Source organism: Ceratotherium simum, chromosome 8, assembly GCF_057802395.1.
Source record: "Ceratotherium simum simum isolate JZ-2026a chromosome 8, ASM5780239v1, whole genome shotgun sequence".
In the NCBI taxonomy this organism is placed as follows: Eukaryota; Metazoa; Chordata; class Mammalia; order Perissodactyla; family Rhinocerotidae; genus Ceratotherium; species Ceratotherium simum.
In genome coordinates this window covers 33,770,730-33,790,079 of record NC_141907.1, presented here as the reverse complement: position 1 = coordinate 33,790,079, position 19,350 = coordinate 33,770,730, and the positions used below count along the sequence as shown (strand labels likewise).

The 19,350-nt window shown below is 46.4% G+C and overlaps 1 protein-coding gene across 16 annotated transcripts in view; it reads left to right on the top strand.

The window, feature by feature from the left end:
• Positions 1–19,350, top strand: part of APBB2 (amyloid beta precursor protein binding family B member 2) — a 367,521-nt gene that overhangs the window by 331,195 nt on the left and 16,976 nt on the right. For all 16 annotated transcript variants that reach the window (XM_087434241.1, XM_087434240.1, XM_014786909.2 and 13 more), the window contains 3 exons: positions 14,534–14,648; positions 17,328–17,415; positions 18,103–18,186. In XM_087434241.1, coding sequence (XP_087290367.1) covers positions 14,534–14,648; positions 17,328–17,415; positions 18,103–18,186 — 287 coding nt within the window. The remainder of the gene's footprint in view (positions 1–14,533; positions 14,649–17,327; positions 17,416–18,102; positions 18,187–19,350) is intronic.

The following is a 19,350-nucleotide window of genomic DNA, read 5'->3' as shown; positions in this document are numbered from 1 at the left end:
TTAGATTCCTTGTTTATAAAATGAGAGTCGTGTTGCTCCCCAGCAGGGTTATTGTGTGGCTTAGTGATAATGTGTGCCAAGAACAGCCTGGCTGGGTAGCAGATTCAATAAAATGGGAGCTGCTATTGTTATTTTGTTGTTAGCAATCGGTCATCCTAGTGTTGATGTCTATTTTTGTTTAGGTATTACTGAGTTTACAGAGTATCAGGAATACTTGTATCTAGATGTAAGTTTCCAAAACTCAAATGAAGGCCAAATGTCTTGGCTTTTTCTGTTATCTACGCTAGTACTCCTTCCATCTGCACAAATAAAGGGGGATTGGCTATATATAGTGATGGCCCTAAATCCTCTTGAAAATTTAGAGACACATATAAGAATGTGCAGTACCCACAAGAGGCCCTCCTCGGGCCTGGGTGCATGGAGTTGAAGAGAATTCACCCACAGGCTCACCGTGGTTTCAACAAGGAGTCTTGTCTGTCCCTTGCCAGTGGTGTGTGCCCTCATGGCACTTCTGCATAGAAGTCACTTTGCCAGTGTGGAGAGCTGTCATCTTCCCTCTGTATCAAAGTCTTTAAATGTTCCCACGTTCCTGAACCTTGTCAGATAGGAGCCTTCTGGGGATCAAGTATTTTTTATTCTTATTTGACCAGCTCTGCTTTCAGGAAAGAAGCTAGCCCATGGTTTCACAATTCAGGCATAATTTACGTAATTTTATCCTTTGATTATGCCCTAAACTTTATACCCTGAAACCATAACATGGCATGAGTTCTTTCTCACCTGAGAACTAAACGTTAAGTTGTGCGTGTGTTCTCTTCTTGCTCAGATATTCAGAAAAGCAAGATTGTTTTTCTTTTTAAACTGTGATACAGCACAGATAAAAGCAGGTACTCGTTAATTCTTGCTCTCTTCACAGATGCACTTTTTAAAAAATGCTCATTTCCTGGTTGCTCTCAGATATCCTTTTTTCCCTCATTAGTAAGCTGACTAGTAACTATTGTGTCTTCTCTCCAGTGGCATGAGAAAGTCTTTTGTTTGGAAGAATGTGCCTTGAATTTCAATAACCTTAAACCACTTAAGATCCCTAGCTTCACACTCCTGTTGGAACTCCAACTCCTGTGTCTTCCAGTTAACAGGCTGCAAGTTGCGTGGTGCTGGGGGGCAGGAGCAGGGAGGTGGGAAGGGAACTAGCTTTGCGAAGTAAGGTACACTTGTCAGAGAGAGGTGTTTCTGTCTCTGTTTAGTCCTCGGAAGGACAGACAGAACCTTTCCCTGAGCTGAGTTTTCTGAAACTCAGCAGACACCAGATGGTAAATTTGCATAAAATCAGAATTCAGTTCAATTCAGAGGCCTTTCACCTGCAGGGTATGGATTCCAAAGGGGTCTATGAATGAGTTTCGGAGATTATGGAACCTTCTCCCCCACCCTCCTAAGATTGTGTATAAAATTGTGGGTCTGTGCACATTTTTCTCTGGAGTGTTTTCTTCAGATTCCAAAAGTTCCATGATCCCAAACAGGTTAGGGGCCTTCTTCTTGGCAGACCTCCCCCTTCTCACCTTACATGGTTACTGCACTACTTAGTATGTACCTCAAGTCCACACCACACGCTGTCACACTGTGAGTCTTACATGGATTAAGGAGTATAATCCTCACAGCACTCTGAGGAGGTGAGTAGCATTCTTATTCCCATTTTACAGATAGGAAACTGAACAACAAAGAGGCTAAGGGCCTTGACCAACGGCAAACAGCTAAAAAAGTGTCAGGGACAATGGGGCCAGGCCAGTGGCATAGTGGTTAAGTTCGTGCGCTTCGCTTTAGCGGCCCAGGGTTCACGAGTTCGCATCCTGGGCCTGGACCTACACGCCATGCTGTGGCGGCATCCCACATACAAAATAGAGGAAGATTGGTACAGATGTTAGCTCAGAGACAATCTTCTTCAGCAAAAAGAGGAACATTGGCAACAGATGTTAGCTCAGGGCCAGTCTTCCTCACACACACACAAAAAATGTCAGGGACAGAAAACAAAAAAACTTGAAGTGGGGGGAAAAATAAGCTGTCAGGTTCAGGAGTGTGTGAGAATTTTCATGACATAAGTTTTATAGTTTTTACTTTATTGTCATGTGCATAATGCTGGTCTGTGCTGGTGCTCAAAAGGCTCAAAAGACCACCAGTGATGAAAGACAAGCATCAAAAAGTAGCACAAAGCAGAGAGTTCTGCGGAAATGGAGCGAGAAGTATGCTGGCAAGTCTTGGCTTTACGTGCTCAGTGTGTGAAAAGTGGAAGGTTGTGCGTGGCATAAGAAGTAGGTGGCTGTGCTGGCGAATAGGAGGTGCGTCCTCTTCCCGAAAGCTGGAATAAACGTTGTCATTCTGGTGTGCTATTTGTTTTGAGGAATTTCCTATTCATTTGGGTGCCCAGTAACACATGCCAAGTAGTTCTGTTATTTCAGGCTTATTTTAATGAAAACATCACCAATTACTCCCACGTGCATTTTCCCGCGAAGCAGCCACCGAGAGCAATGTGGATCAGGCAGCCTTGGGTGTGCGGCTGGTGTGGCATTAATCCTGGGGTTGAATTCTTCCACTGGCATCTTGTGCAGCGAGAAGGGAGGAAGCTTGTGCCTTACTCTAAATTTAGCCTTCTCCGCTCTCGGAAGAGTGCGTCTCGTGTGGAAGCCCAGCTTTAGGTTGATGTTGTTTTTTCCCGGCAAATTTGTAAGGTGTCATATTGGTAGAGCAGCTGCCACTGTGACTTGGCTGCATTTTTTGAATGACATTTCAAAGATCGCTCTGAAGTCCCTATTTATGTCTGGTTTTCACTTCAACACTTAAATCAAGCAGCGTCTATTAACCCCAAAAGAATTAACCTTGTTAAAAGTTGGCAGTGTCGTTTCTCCCAGTTCTGCCTTCAGGGAAACACACAGCGGCTACGCGTCCACGTTATTTCCTTAAGTGAATCACTAGTAATGGGTCTGATTTCAAATGTTTAAGGCTCTGATGATAATTATACACAAAAGAAACAGATTGTATTCTCAGGTCTCTATATTTAAGGTTATTGGGCGAAGTTTTTGTCATACACTAGCATAGGCTTTTTATTAAGAAAAAAAGTTAAAAACATTTGGTATAAATCAGAAGTTAGTCAAAGGAATGCTATCTCGTTATTCTTGTTGGTAGTAAGTGAAAGCACTTAACAAATCCTTTTCTAATAAAATCTGAGCACCAGGCGATTCCTAGACCATCTAATCTGAGATGAGAGACCCAAAACTCAGAGAGGTTAAGTGACTTGCCTAATGTTCACTCAAACTGGAACTAGTACCCATGTCTCTGGATCCTTTGCTGATGATCTGAATTGCCTCCAAAGACTAACTTTGGGAGTGGGGCCGAGGCAGTGCAGAGGGACATGAGTGGGAGGTGACTTCCCCTCATCCTGGGGTAAATGGTGCCTAGCACATCTGAGGAGAGGGCCACAAACACTTCCCCAGGTGAGCTCCCTTCTATGGGAGACATTTCATCTCAAATGCCTCCCAGCATGACCCCGCTGAGACATGAAATGACTTAGTGATGATAACCGTAGTGATGCAGTTTGTGGCACTTGGTTGCATGGCAGGTACACTTTACACACACCCTCCCATTTAATGTAATTCTCCTGATCCCCTGAGCCGGGTGTCCCTTTTTCACTGACCAGGAAGTGGGTTCCCAGGGCAGACTGTCTAACATAGTGTGCCCGGCACATAGACGGACCCGGGAAAGAGAAGGTAAGTAACATACCCAAAGGAACATGGCTATCAGCAGGATTTGAACACAGTTGTCTACTTAGCCTAAAGGGTCTCTCTTGGGAATTTTCAGCTGCCTTCTCCCCCTACAGAAGTTCACAGGCCAAGGAACAGGAGAGAGGTCCCCCTGTTCATCTAAAACCCCAAGTTCTTTACCAGTCTCTTTGCCCGTGTTGTGGACACCTGTGCATAGCAACCTTCTGGGTCATTTGGGAGACAAACCATGAGGTAGTTCTGCAGGACCCTGAAGTGTGGGGTACCCATCATGGATGCATTCTAAGAAGACTAGAATTAGAGACTCCTGCAGACCTATGATCAAACCCTGATTTCACCATGTGCTAACTGTGTGACTTGCATCAAGTTCCTCAACCTCTCTGAACTTGTTTCCTTTTCTATCAGTGAGAACAGTAATATTTACCTTGTCGGTTGCTGTTAGGGCAACAGAGAGCCAGAGCTCAGTAAAGGGAAGTTGTTGGGAGTGTTGCTGTCATAGTCATATGTAATACAGTGTTGTTACCAGTGCCCTGGGCATGCCTCTCACAATGGTTTCCTTCAAATATTGAGGAAGATATTTACATATTTATGTTACAAAGGTCACTTGTGCTTATTGTATAATATTCAAGAAAATATATTAAATAAAATCCTCCATAATCCCCTCCCCAGATAACCGTTGACAGTTTGGATATTATGTTGTTCCAGATTTTTCACTATGCATATATGAAAATACACACTCAGACTTTGTTGCTTTTCGTATGAGACCATGTATCTGTGACTTGGATTGTTTGCTTGTTTGGTTTTCCCACTTGATAATATGTCCTGGTCATTGTTCCAGATCAGGATGCACAGATCTGCCTTTCCACCTAATGACTGGTTCACTGTCTGGCGTGCTTGCTGTTGCACACCATGATTTTAGCTCTCATCCCTGCAGGGTCCTGCTGGCTGCTCCGTGACGCTGGCCGCAGGGCGCCTGGAAGAGCGGGTTTCTGTGAAGGTTGGGTTTCTTCCTTTCCTCCTCAGTATCTGGTGCTCCCACCCTTTCAGTCCACCTGCTTTGTGTCTAATACATGCATGTGACCGACTTGGGGGCTCTGTCCTTGGGCCCTTTCAGATTGGCTCTGACGAGACCAGGAGGGAATGATGAGCACTCTGGGTTAGGAGGTTAAGTGACTTCGTTAGGGTCACCCTGGTGGCTCAAGACAGCTCTGGGGATGGAACTTCAAAGTGTTCAGCCCCAAACCCCAAATTGCTCTCAGCTCCTCTGCATCTTCTGCTCCTCTCTTCTCTGGCGCATCTCTGTTTCCTCCCCCCGGGAGCCTTCATTTACTGGCCCTCCCACATGCCTCCTCTGCCCTTGACCTTCTGCTCTGTCCCCTCCTGCTCTTGGCCCTCCCATGATGCATTTCAGTAGAAGTACCCAGATTATAATGTTGTAGCTCTGTTAATAGAATGTCAGAGGTGTTAGTAAAGCAGGTAAGGCTGTTTCCATGTCATTGTTTTCATTTGTTTTTTATTGGGAGCAGGTGGAACTGGAAAATGAAGATAAGTGGCCTGCCAGTGTTGACTGCAAACAGTGTCCTGTATTTGACTGTGCTATTTTAAGCTTGATTACCTACCCCAGTTGATATGTTGCCTCTAAACTCACTGGCATCTCTTGGCTTCATCATAACGTGGCTCAAAATACACACTTCTGTGTGAGAGAGTTCAGCTAAAATAAGCACCGAAAGGCTATTAATTGCAGCAAAGATGGGAAATAAGGTGGGGCGTCAGTGCCCAGAGCTGCCGTTATCGGGACTGTTTTATCCACTGGATGCTGTGTGAATGCTAACGTATTGTTTCTGCTCTGTTCCCTCATGCCTTCCTGGATTCAGAGAGAGGTAACCCACCGATTTTCACTTCTCCTCCTTCGTGGTGTCTTAAGTGTCTGGCAAAGCTCACTTGCTTTCTTCATGCCGTATTGCCATTGTCAAAGCCATCCTTGTCTTTGAAAGGCAGAACTTTTTTGTTTTGTTTAACCTTTTATCATCATCATTCTTATGTGTCCTACATTTCAAACAGAGGATGGAATTGCGTCTGGGTCCCTCATCCTCTGTTGCCTTTGACCCTGTTTGGGGAAGGTGATGGGCCAGAGGGATGAAGTGTAGCAGGAACTTGGTCACTCGCGCTAATGGCTGAGAGAAGTCTAACCAGTCTGCTGGGGAGCACACATGATAGAAGTATTTGGTTATGTGCCATGTTATGTAAGGAGGTTTTTTCATGCTTCTTGAAGAATTAATAGTAGGACTGGCTTACGTTAGGTATTCTCTAGAATTTCGTTGGTAAGTTTTGGCTCTAGGCTAATAGCCAGGAGGACTGACTCAATTTCAGTCTCAATTACTAGCCAAAATATATGGAATTCTCCTCCCTTCCCACATTGAGAAGAACATAACTATGGAAAGGATGTAACTCTGAAGTGAGACGTATTTATACCTCAGGTGTGTGTTTCCAGTGCTCTGAATGTCAGCCTGCCCATCTGGCTGATTGGGGGCTTTAAGCTCCATTACTCCATAGCTCTGTCACTTAATAAAAGCTTAGTTTTTGATAGAAGAAGAAAGTTTTGACATCTTTCTCCTTGAAAGAATGATCATGGTTATTGCTTGGCAAAGTGAAGAGACACAGGCAATCACCTCTTTGTGTTAGAGTGGATCTCAGGTAAATGCCCGCCTGGTGGGGTCCAAGCTGTCTCCAGCTGACCACCATTTTCCTCCATTAGGATGAGCTGCTGTCATTGCTCAGTGCTGAGGAGGGTCAGGGAAACAGCCTAGACTGGGGGGTAACACTTCCAAGATGGGTCTTCCAGAGGGTATGATTGGGAGAATTTGCAAATGTGACTGACTTTTTACTTACCTCTGAGGAGGCCCTGGCCTCTGGAGGTGGTGGAATGTTCTGGAGGATGAGGGCTGTGCGTTTGGGTGTGAGCTTCCTCATCTAAAGCAATGACAAGTCCTGTCTGAGCCAACGGTGCAGATATTTTCAGACGTTTGCTGGTTCCTACCCTTTGTGTTTACTCAGGTCTCCTCACCAGGAAACAGTTGTGCTGAACATTAATAGCAAGATTCTGTTCTAGAGAGGGCCACAAATTCTGGTCCACCCGAGCCACCTTGATTATTTCGCAGGTGGTCAAATTTCAGATCTGCTCTTTACACAGTCTGTGCATCTCATGAAAGTGCCTGGTGAAGGATTCCTTGTGGAGAATGTGTTTACCCAGCTGATGACTTACTGGGATGCTGTCTGCAGGGGGCATCATACTAATTCAGCATCTTCCAACTTAGCGTCTTCTTAAGCTTGCAAAGAAGGAAAAAGAAAGTTGAGTTTACCCAGCTAGCGCCTGAGCTTTGTGAAATTAGTGATGCTCGCATATGGTACACGTGCTGCTGGGTAAAATTAAAGAAACCAAGTCGTGTGTGTAACGTTCTGGATTGGCCATCTAGGAAGTTGACGTTTCTCATCCCCTTTGTCCCTCTTCCCTCCTCCACCCCCAAAATAAGACTTTCAAGGTACAATCAGAAGATAAAAGCAGTTAGGCAAAGAAGAGCTGGCAGTCTTGAAAACAGGACTCCTTCTCCCTCCAGACCTGTGCGGGTGAAGCAAAGAGGAGAGAAAGCCCTTTGTCATAAAGGGCTGGAAATGGAATGGTGGGGTCACATCTCTGTGCTGCTGCTTTGTCCTTATTTGCAGGTGGGGCCTGCCCTCTGCAGCAGCTCTGGTGGCTTGTAGCTTCTACAGAAAGATATGCTGGGAGGAAAGGGTCTTTGGGTTCATTTCAGCGAGTCTTAATATAAGTCATATGAGTGCAAATAGTTATTAAGACATCCCTCATGGATAAGGAGACAGTATTTCAAAGTAGGCTTTTTCTTTGACGTCTCTTTCCTCATTTATAATGGTAACTACCCTTAATCAACTTCCTATCATGTGCTAGCCTTCACAAATTCCCAGCATCAACATAATGTGTATTTGACCTGAGCAAATACGGATTATGTGAAAGATGTTATCAAATTGTGGAGACTTGGTAGGGAATGCTAACAGGCGATTTGGTGAGAGACTGAATGGAAGGGAGTCTAATAGCAAAGAGGGAGAGAGTTATTGCCAGACGAGTCCAGGCTGTCATGTAGCTGACAAGGTCAGCTCATTCTGGGCTGTTCCAGAAAGCAAAGCTCAATCCCACAAGCAAAAGTTGCAAGTTTCAGTTCATTATTTGGAAAAGAATATATTTTGGTTCACCGGGAGCGTTCGAGCAATGGAACAGGCTGATTCATTAAGTAAATGAGATTTCATATCACTGAAATATTCTAGGAACCACCTGTCCGGGCTGCTGTAGACAGAACTTTGAAGTGTTAGCCTCGGTAACCACGAAGAGGTCGGTAGATGCATCTTAAAATCCTTTTGAGGAGGGATAAACATATAAGCAGATTCCATTTACGTAAGAAAGTTGCTGGGGAGAGATTTAGGGAAAGGGTGAGTAGTTCTGTCTTGGCTGCTTTTTAATAGAAGCTATTTGAATAAAGATTGTTCATTCATTCCATAAAGACGGATTGAGCCCTTACAGGGTGATTAAAATGCTGCTCAACTGAGAACGATAAAAGCAATCTTTTGTCCTTTTTTTTGCCATTAAGAAATTTGAGCCTGTCATGTAAGATGTGTTAGCACTGACATTTTTCCCTGGCAGAGCTCAAGGCTGGTCCTCTAGGGGAATAATTACTGGGGAGAACAGCAAAAGGAGCGGAACAAAAAGAGTTGGAAACACAGGGGCTCGGTAAACACATGGTGAAAGGTAGTTGATTTCTAGAACTCACTTTTGTTACAGTTTAAGGAGGAGACACAAGAAGCTACAGCTGTAAACCTTCCACTTCCTGGTTTATAAAAGAGACAGTGATTCCCACAGTAGCAAAAAATAAATGGGGTGAAACTCCATGTGTGGGAGCAGGGGACCGGACTGGCACCTCTGTTAGCAAATGGCTCCTGGTCCAGCATTGTAAATGGAGTGAGCTGGAGTAGAGGACCAAAATGGTTCTCGCTGCTGAGTGTCAGACAACGCCTCAGACAGACAGGCATCTAGAAGAATTTGTCGGAAAAGACGAGAGCTGTGTTTTGACTGGACCTCGGAGATATTTGGGCCAGCTCTGTGGTTTCATGGAAAAGCACACTGAGGCCCTGGAGATGCATGGCAACCGGGGTGCCTGGTCAGCTGGGGGTGACGGAGAAGCCCGTCTGAGCTCTCTGAAGTGGGCCGCTCTCGGTGCTGTGGAAGCCAGGTAGCTCGGTGCTGTGGAAGCCAGGTAGCTACAGCCCAAGTGCCACTGGTGGTTCTGAGGACAGAACTGGGGAACAGGAGAGCCATTGGGGGCTCCACAGGTGAAGGCTTCTAGAATGCCCCTGCAACGGGCTGACTCGCACCCTCAAGCAGTGTCAGAGCCACTGCGGGACCTGCCTGGCTGTGATACCTGATGGCACCTGCTGCTCTTTCCTCCCAAATACTCTGGCTGTGGAGGTTTGTTTATCATAAAGCAATTTCTTGTCCCCTCAGAATACAGGAAAACCTCTAGAAAATATTAAATTACTCTTACCTGTGAGCATAAGGTCTTTTAGGATCATAGCACTGATAGGAAAAAAACATCTCTCTGATCGGCTGAGTTGGGCAATGTCTTGGTCACTGTTGAAGCTGGATGATGGGAATGGGAGTTCATTGACTATCCTCTCTACTTTTGTGTATATTTGAAAAATCCTAGAATGAGAAATTTAAGAAAAAAGAAAAAGGCATACTCTCTTCCTTTAACTCCTCAGTCTCCTGAAGCTGGACCCCAAACTCCATTCTCCAGGGAAAGAGCCCAGAGGCCAGAGTCACCACAGACCTCCCTGTCGCTAAGACCAAATGGCCTGTCTCCTGCTGCTCAGCCTCTGCAGCTCTGGAGACGTCTCCTGAAACACTCTTTCTTTGATGTCTTTGGAACCAGCCTGTCCTGGGCTTCCCGCCTGACCAGTACTCTTTTCTCCACCCTTTCGTTGGGTCCTCAGCCACAGCTAGGCCTTTAAGAGCCTTTCTTCCTCGGGGTCCAGGCCTTGTTTTGTCTTCCCATTCTCCACATTCTCATCTGCTCCCCTGACTTCAGGTGCCTCTTAGGTCCGTGTTTCCAACCCAGACACAGGCCTGAGCTCAGGGACTGAGTGTCCACCTGCCTGGTGGGCCTGGCCACTTGCTGCCCCTCAAGCACCTCACCCTTATTGTGCAACCTGGAGCTCATCAACTTCCTTCACCAACTCCCTCTCCTCTCCTTCCCCCAGTAGTGAGGGTGCTTAGTTTTCCTAGCAGGGACCCCAGGGTTATTCTTGATTCTCTCCCACATCTGCCACACCTTCAATCCTGCTACATACCTTCCAATACCTCTATTCCATCTGTCTCCTCGGCCCCACTCCCACGGATGCTGCCTTAGCCTGCACCTTGTTCATCCTCTCTTATCTGCACCATAGCAGTAGCCACCAGTGGTCTACTTTCTTGACCCACTTTGTTCTACCAGAAGGAACTTCTTAAAACACACATTGGATGGGGTCATGTGCCATGTTGCAAGGCTTGGATGGCTCAGAGTAAGGGCCAGACTCCTGGCAGGACACAAGGTGCTCTGCAAACTGACTCTGGACCGCTGACAAGCTCCCTGCAGCTGTGCTGTGGCCCATCACCGCAGAACCAGGGGTACATGCATAGGACTGGTTCTTCCAAACACTCTGTGGGCTTTCTTACTTCCGTGCCTTTGGTCGTGCTCGTTTGAAGGTTCTTTGAATTATCCCCTGCCCTTCTTACCCTGATGAGGTCCTTATTATAATAATAACTTAAAGATGCAGCTTAAATCTCACTGAACGTCTATATCGTTAGACGTTGGGCTTCCTAGGCTGGACCTTGTTTGTGTTTGCATCTCTGACGCCTCGTACCTGATAATAGCTCAGAAAGTATTTATGGAAGTGAATTGAGTATTTTTTCTAAATATGAGTTCTTAATACCATAGCATAATTTAGTTAGACTGTAAAACCAACTGGCAGCTGTATTAGTTTCCTGTTGCTGCTGTAACAAATATCACAAACTTAGTGGCTTAAAGCAACACACATTTATTCTCTTACAGTTCTGGAGGTCAGAAGTCTAAAATGGGTCTTAGAGGCTAAAATCATGGTGTCAGCAGGGCTGTGTTCCATCTAGGGATTCTAGGAGAAAATCTGTTCCCTTGCCTTTTCCAGCTTTTAGAGGCTGCCTTCTTTCCTTGGCTTGTGGCCCCAGCTCCTGTTCTTTCCCTTGTAATTGTGTTGGGCCCACCCAGGTAATCCAGGATTAACAGCCCCATCTCAAGATCCTTAATTTAATCACATCGAGGAGGTCTCTCTTGTGATGTAAGGTAGCATATTCACAAGTTCTGGGAATTAGGACGTGAACATCTTGGGAGGGTCATTATTCTATCTACCACAGCAGCCTTTTTCTGAAGTCAAGTGCTGGAAAGCTAAGCTTTTAAAACAACCAGTTAAGAGATGTTTGGATTTCATTCTGAATAACAATGAGATTAGATCAGCCATGTATTTCATTGCACACGAAGGAAATTGCTCAGCTTGTCTGTGCTCCAGGTCTGAAAAAGAGGCCTCGCTGCCTCTTACAAAGCCCCATGCTTGGGGCTTTCAGCTGTTTTAGGGTAACTCAGGATATGTTTCATGGGAGTAAAATAGGAGAGACATGCAAATCTCTTGACCTCCACCATGAAGAGAGGAGAAAACTTGTTTTTTCCTGGAAAGGAGATGAAACCCCTACAGGATGAGTTACCAGACTCACACTCACTGTCATGGGCCCACAGATTCCTGCCTCCCTGATCATTAGCCTGATATGTGGGTGAGAAAAGGAAAAGGTAAAGCTGTGAAAAAAATTGTCAGAATCTCCCAAACAAAGCTTGCAGTTGCCGAGCTGCTCCTTTGGGAAGATGTGGGTTCCAGATGGTTGCCTGAAGCATTAATCACTCTCTCCTGAGCCAGAAGAAAATGAAGATTAATAATAATAACTTTAAAAAATGACTCCTAAATGGTTGCATATGAAAGAAAAGAGGGCCCAGAGCTGAATTTGATAGAAATGATCCATTGCTTATTGATCAGGGCCTGTTTCATCCCCGCCTGACGGTAACCTTGGAATTGCTAGACCTGTAGGCCAGCCAGCGGTCATGGCGAGCGTGATGAAGCTTACATCATAGCTTACATCTGGAAGCTTACATCATAGAATATTAGAGCCAGAAAAGGACCTTGAAAATCATGTTTTTAAACCCCTTCACTTAGAGATGAGGTTAGACTCTATGCCCAAGGTTGTCTAGCTCAGTGGAATCAGGCATAGGACTAGAATTTGAGTTGCCTGAATCCCGATTCATTGCCCTCTGGCTGTTCCTTACTATCTCTGAAAGAGGACAGACAGTTGAGATCTGTACAGTAATTACAAAAGACGGTATAACAAGCTCTTATCCTTTGTGGTACAGAACTTAAGTACTCTTAAGCGGTTAGACACAAGCAAGGTCCTGGCGGCCAGAGAGCCAGGCGGAATTTTGAGCTGGACCATACAGAGTAGATGGAGTAGTGCACTCCAGGCAGTGCAGGGAGGCCAGTGGTCACCAAGCGAGGGGAGATACCGTGATGGACCCACTTTTCTGGAGCAGAGAGCAGAGCTCCTTAGTTGGTGTGAGGATGCTGGAAGAGTTGGTGGGACAAATTTTAAATCTCCTGAAATCCAGACAAAAGTTTTTGCACTTTCTGTGGGTGACTATAGAGCTTTGAAGAGATTTGGCCTCAGGAAAATGGTGGCTGAGTATGGAATTTTGAAAGAAAAGAGTTGTGTGTGGGTGAGACTTTGTGCATATTACTTTAGGATCCATCTAAGGAAGAAGAGTAGCTAGAGGGAGCGGGAGTGAGCATGGTCTCCAAAAGCGATGCCTTCTCTTCGTTTCTTTTTTAAGTAGTATGTTGCCTTGATGGTGGTTGAGATTAGGATGGAAAGGCCTCAGGAACGCAGCATGGAAGAAGACTGTGCTCACCTCACAAAGTTGGAGTGCGGCTCCTTGCCAAGACCCACCCCTCAAAGCACTGTCCTGGGACCTGTTTACACCTCTAAACAAGGGCCAACTTTCCCCACAGGAAATGGGGATGTGTGTGCTGCACGCCGTATGCTTAAGGGAGGAAGGAACACTCTACTATTATGGCCAGGCCTAACTGGGTACTGGGGACGAATAAGGCACATCTTCATGGAGCTTCAAGGAGTTGTGGGGAAGACAAACTCATAAACAGACAATTATGGTACCCAGTGGTAAGTGCAGTGTACAAGGAGCCATGCAGCACTGGGAAGGGTGCTCACCCAGCTTCACCTGAGTCCTGTACCATGGCAAGGGCATGGAGACAGCATGAGCAGAGGCAGGGAGGCAAGAACCTGCTTAGAATGCCTGAGGGTTGGTAGGGCTGACGAGGAAGGGGTGGTAGGTTCAGAACATTTTCAGGAGGTAAAATAGGCTGATCATGGGGGTTGGGCCTGCAGGGGGAGGGGGGAGTCAGGAAGGCCTCCTGGTTCTAGGATGGAGGACACCAGAGATAGAACGTGAGGAAGAAGGGGAAGGTTAGGGAGAGCAGATGTTGAGGTCAGATGTGGCCAGGCTGAGGTGAAAGTGCCTGTGGGGCAGCCAGGTAAAGATGCCCCTGACCTGGAGCCCAGGCTGAGGGAGCCCCACTGCGGGCTGCCTGGGCTTTCATGATGGCCAGTTGCCTCCAGTGTGTAAATCCCTGTGCCCTTCCCAAGGAAGCCAAGGATATCTTGGGGAAACTACCATAATCTGAAAAGACCACCAGGTCTTACACTAAGAGAAATAATTAAAAATCCTTGTGGGCATATCTACAGACAGTATCCTGGCTTTAGCAACATATGCAAAGAAATCATTGTGATCCATTGCCAGGTGGATAAATCTGGGCACTTGTTTTTTCATAAGCACTTAGATCTTTAAACCACTGTCCTCTAGTAATAACAGGGAGAAATTCAGTTGTATGGCATGGCTCTTTTGAAGTCAGGTAATGTCACAGTCTGTCTCCTTTTCATCAGTAAAACAGATGGTAAACCCAGCACCAGCTGCATGCTCATCGTGGTGGCTGAGCTGACAGTATATGGTGTGATGGTGCTGCCGTCGCCCTGCGCTCGGAGTAGGAGAGGCGTTGAACAGAATCAAACGCCTCTGACGGGAGGTCAGCCTGTGGTGTCTCTTTGTGTTCCAGCCCACCCTGTGATTGCCCGTCATCTTCCTCAAGCAGCTGTGGGGCTGATCCATCCTCTGTGCACATGTTTACACATCAGATCCTATTGTTTGCTTCTGCTACACCACTGTGTTTGTCGCAGTGCCACTCATACAAATTCGTGTTCTTTTCAAGCCTGTTTTCTGTTTTATAATCATAATCTTTACAATCATAATATTTGTTGTTACTCTAGACAGCAGGTTCCTATAAAATTTTGTTTTCATGAAGGGTTGTTAGAGATTCCAGGAGTTCAACAGACCAGGTTTGGGGAACATTGTAGTTATTTTACTCAGAAATGAATTCCTAATATCCATAAAATTGTTCCTGTTTTAGGTAGCTGTTGAAATGTAAATTTTTTTAACCACTGCACACACTCAGTTAACATTCATCACTAGAATGTGTGTTGTTAAAGCTTCCTTTTTCTGATGTACTGATCCATTTTGTTTGCACAGAGATTTTGCTTATGTAGCAAGAGACAAAGATACAAGAATTTTGAAATGTCATGTATTTCGATGTGACACACCAGCAAAAGCCATCGCCACAAGTCTCCACGAAATCTGTTCCAAGGTAAGGGGAGTCAGGGCACGGTAGTCCATCCCTCTCTTTTCTCACTGCTTTAGCAGGGAGAGGGGTGTGAAGGGGCAGGAGAGGGGGCACATGGACCCGCAAATTGAGCTCAGGGAGAAGCAGGCAGACTGTCTGTTCGGCCAGCCTCGTTACAGTGCTCTTGCTTCGTGTCAAGCGTTGCGCTAAATGGCACTCCATCTACAGAATGAATAGAGCCATAGGCCCTCCCAGTCTGGGGGTGTATAATAGATAGACACAACAGTGGCAGGTACAGGGCAGAGATGTGTACACCAAGCCCAGCCAGAAAGTGGGGGAAGTGAGTTGGGGCCGATTTCCCAGGGACAGGGCCACCTGACCTGAGAGTGAACACAGAAGGGAGGGTGGTAGGAAACCACCTGTGGTGTCTGTGGAAATGCACACAGCTGAGGCTTGCCATGGACACACACTGACTTCCTGAGGACACACAGCAGCTCGTGGAAACTCTGACCAGCTGTGAGGAAGGGCTGTGGTCACTGTTTCACACTGGAAGGGTCCCGCTTCCTTAACCAGAGTCACAGAGCCTCAAATGAGAACAGACAGTCATCTGGGCATTGCCAACCCAATCTCTCTCCCTTCCTCCCTCCTTCCAGCACACCATTCCTAACACAAACATCCCCAGCCTCTGCCCGGCACTTCCATTGATGGAGTCTTGTAGTACTTGTTCAGGAGACTGTTCTATTATTGAGTGGCTTTGGCTGTTATAGAGTTCTTTCTTGTGTTGACCTGAAATCTTCCTCTCTACAACCCCTATGTATTTACTTGAGATCTGTGACCTATAGCGACAAAGAAGGATTCCTCCAGCTTGTCTCTTTGCTGGGTAGCACTTTGTTATTTGAAGCTGTGTGCTGGGCCTGGCACGGTTAGAGGTGCTGGATGAGAATCCATCATTGAGTCTTCCTGCTCCTGACTTCCTCCCTTCTCAGAATCCCAACCCCTTCTCTTCAGCCACCTTCTGGTCACGTGGTTACCAGGCTCCTAACCATCCTCTTCTGGGCATACTCTGGTTGGTTCCCACTGAGTGAAGGCAGTGTTCCAGAAATGAGCTGGCAGAGAACAGACCATGGGCCACCCTGTCCTTTGACCTCAAGGATACAGTACTAGGGTGATTGATGTTCTTAGCAACCATATCACCCACTGGCTTGTATTCAAATAGTGGTTGGCCAAACCCTCAGGACACTGTCACCAACTTCCTTCAGCCAGGCCTTTCCATTTGCCCAAACCTACTTATTGAATCCAAATACAGGGCTTTGCCATCACCTCTTTTGAACATCACCTTTCTGGTTTCGGGCTGACGTCATGACCCAGCCACACTCTCACAATTCCTCCTGAGCTAGCAAGGCCCAGGCCATAGCCACAGCCAGTGCCATGGCACAGCCTGCTGTCTGAGCAGTAAGAGTGAAGCAGGTGCAAGCCACAGTTCCTGCGGGAACTGTCCCCAGCCCCAAAAGAAATAGCCCACCAGTCTGCTGCTCTGACCCACGTGACAGGGACACACGAGATGGGTCTAGAGACCACCACGTTCATCCCAGCCCATGTTCATGTTTTGCGGTGATAGGACCGGGGGGCATGGCCGCACCTTTTGCAGCATTGCAGCACGCTCCCCAGGTTTCATTTTTTTCCATTCATTCATGCAACAAATATAAGTGAATACCATTTATGTGCCAGGCACTGCTCTGAGGAGACAGCAGAGACCAAAACAGAAAGAAGTCCCTGTCCTTGCGGAGCTTGTGTTCTAGTGTGAAGCCCTCAGAGCCTGGCCTGGCACAGAGCAAGTGCTCAGTAAATACTCCATTTTATCCTTGTCAGCAGCCCTCCTGCCCCCTGCCCCAGGCACAGATCTGGAGATGGGCCGAGTGGAGCTCTGGGAGAGACATGCCTTTTGTTGCAGTAGGAATGGAAAGCTTGGGTTGGGAATGAAGATGTGAGTTGCTTTTGGGGTCTTTGAAGGGTGGGCTTCATTCAGTCCCTAAACCCACAGCACTGTGTAAACGAGTGAAAGGGATGACTCTTCAGTAAAGGAGATGTTAGTGTACCTCACAGAAGAGAGACAATTTAGAAGACTGCTGATGGATTTAAACAGCTGGAGAATAACAACAACTACGACAGCAGCTAATATTTCTGAGTGTTTATGTTTGATCCTGAGAACCGACATAATATTGTTATTATTGGGGACGTAAATATTATCATCCCCACCTACAGTGGAGGAAATGAGACACAAGAAGTCAGGTGACTTGGTGACTCAGCTAGTATGTGGCGGAGGTGGGATTTGAACCCATGTACTCTGTCCCCAGAGTACCTTAAAAGAGTACCTAAAAGTCAGCATCCACAAGCAATGGGGGGAGTCTGTTGCTCTGTGTTCCACTGACCACAGTGGGCCAGCAGGTCCACACATGACCAGGGATATTTGTTTGGGTTGTTTTAGTAGAGATGGGAGCCTGGTGAATGGAAGAATAAATTCCAAACAATTAGGAGACGTACTGTTACAAAATATGTAGCTCAGAGATACAGGGGTGAGAAGTCAGGCGATAGACTAAAGCTAGGTTAACCTGAAGTGAAATCAGCTCAGGCATTGTACTGACTCGAATAGCTGAAGATGGGGCCTCTTAACCACAAACCAAAGCTGTGTTTTCTCTTCTTCAGATTATGGCCGAACGGAAGCATGCCAAAGCCCTGGCCTGCAGTTCCTTACAGGAAAGAACCAACGTGAACCTCGACGTGCCCTTGCAAGGTAGGTTGGTGGCATCTACTCTCTTCATGGTGGCGCTATTCATCCTAGTCAAGAACCAAAGGGTCTCAGATGGCTCCCTGGTGTTTCTAATCTCCTTAAAAACCATGCTCAACTCAACGGACACGTGCTGAGCTTGCACCTAGTGTCCTCCCCGTTGCATAGAGCTGATTTTGTGTCGATAGGATTGGGCATGAAGAGCCAAGGTGAGTTTTGTTGTTGTTGGACAAGATTAAAGAATATTATCTTTGGTGGTTTTATAACTCATGTACAGCCTGGGGTAAGGACCAGCTGGTTTAAAAATATGGGGATTGATATTGGATGAGGAGGCTCTATTATTTTCCCCAGTTGCTCCCTTTGTGATTAAATTTTCTCTGGGCATAAACCACAGCTAACAAATAAGATGTCAAAAGCTGTTACTTATCACACATCGAAGGGACAGTAGCAGCTTTAACACAGAGATTCCAGTTCCTGCTTTCAGATGTTTTCCCTTCTAGAAATCAAAGTTGAGTGGGATTTGGATTGACAGAGCCCCAGTGTCTCCGTTCTTTTAGAGCAATTGCTGCATTTACCTCTAGAAACACAGGACATTACGGCACAGGGGGTGCATTCCAGGTGACACAGGGATAGCTGCATTTTATGTGTGTGTTGGAACCACTGAGAAAGATGTGTTGCTTTTGTTCCCTGTAGTAGATTTTCCGACACCAAAGACTGAGCTGGTCCAGAAGTTCCGTGTGCAGTACCTGGGCATGTTACCTGTAGACAAACCAGTCGGTATGTGAAACACGCTCATCTTTCCACTTTGCAGGTGTTGGGGAGCTCGTGGGAGGTGTTCACCCTCCCAAAAGGATGGGGTCTGTGGTTTCACTCCCTTTCTGTGTGTGGAATTAGGCCCCTGTACTGTTACCAGCCAGAGCACAGAAACAGTCCTGATCAAAAGAACAGTAGAGGACAGGCTAAGCCACCCTGACCCGTGATCCCCACAATATAGGGACCTTAACAAAGTGGACACCTATTTCTCATTTACCCAAGAGTCCAGAGATGCGCGATCCAGGGCTGTAGTAGGACCCTGCTATTCTCAGATGGGGCCTTCATCCCTGGGGCTGGGCACCTGCTTCAGCCCTTGTCAGCTGGCAGGCAGGGAGAAAGGGCTAAGGGAGCCCTCATGCCTTCCTTCAAGATGTTACCCAGCAGCAGCGTACACTGCAGTCAGCTCACATCCCAGGGGCAGAACTTAGTCACTTAGCCATACCAAGCTGAGAGGAGGCTGGGAGGTGTGGCCTTTACCCAAGTAGAAAAGGCTGTGGAGAAATCAGAGCCCTCATGCGCTGCGGGTGGGAATATAAAATGGCACAGCTGTTTTGGAACAGTCTGGCAGTTCCTCAAAAGGTTAAACATAGAGTTACCATTGGACCCAGCAATTCTGCTCCTAGGCATGTACCCAAGTGAAATGAAAACATCTCTCCACATGAAAATTTGTACATGAATGTTCACAGGAGCATTATTCGTAATAATCAAAAAGTGGAAACAACCTAAATGTCCATCAATTGATGAACAGATAAGTAAAATGTGATGCTGCCGTGCAGTGGAATTTTATTTGGCAATAAAAAGGAATGAAGTACTGAAACACGCTGCAACGTGGACGAACCTTGAAAACATTACACTAGGGGCCGGCCCTGTGGCGTCGTGGTTAAGTTCACACGCTCCACTTCGGCAGCCCAGGTTCGTGGATTTGGATCCTGGGTGCGGACGTATACCACTCATCAGCCGTGCTGTGGTGGTGACCCACATACAAAATAGAGGAAGTTTGGCGTGGATGTTAGCTCAGGGACAATCTTTCTCAAGCAAAAAAAAAGAGGAAGATTGGCAACAGATGTTAGCTCAGGGGGAATCATCCACACCAAAAAAAAGAAAACATTATGCTAAATGAAAGAAGCC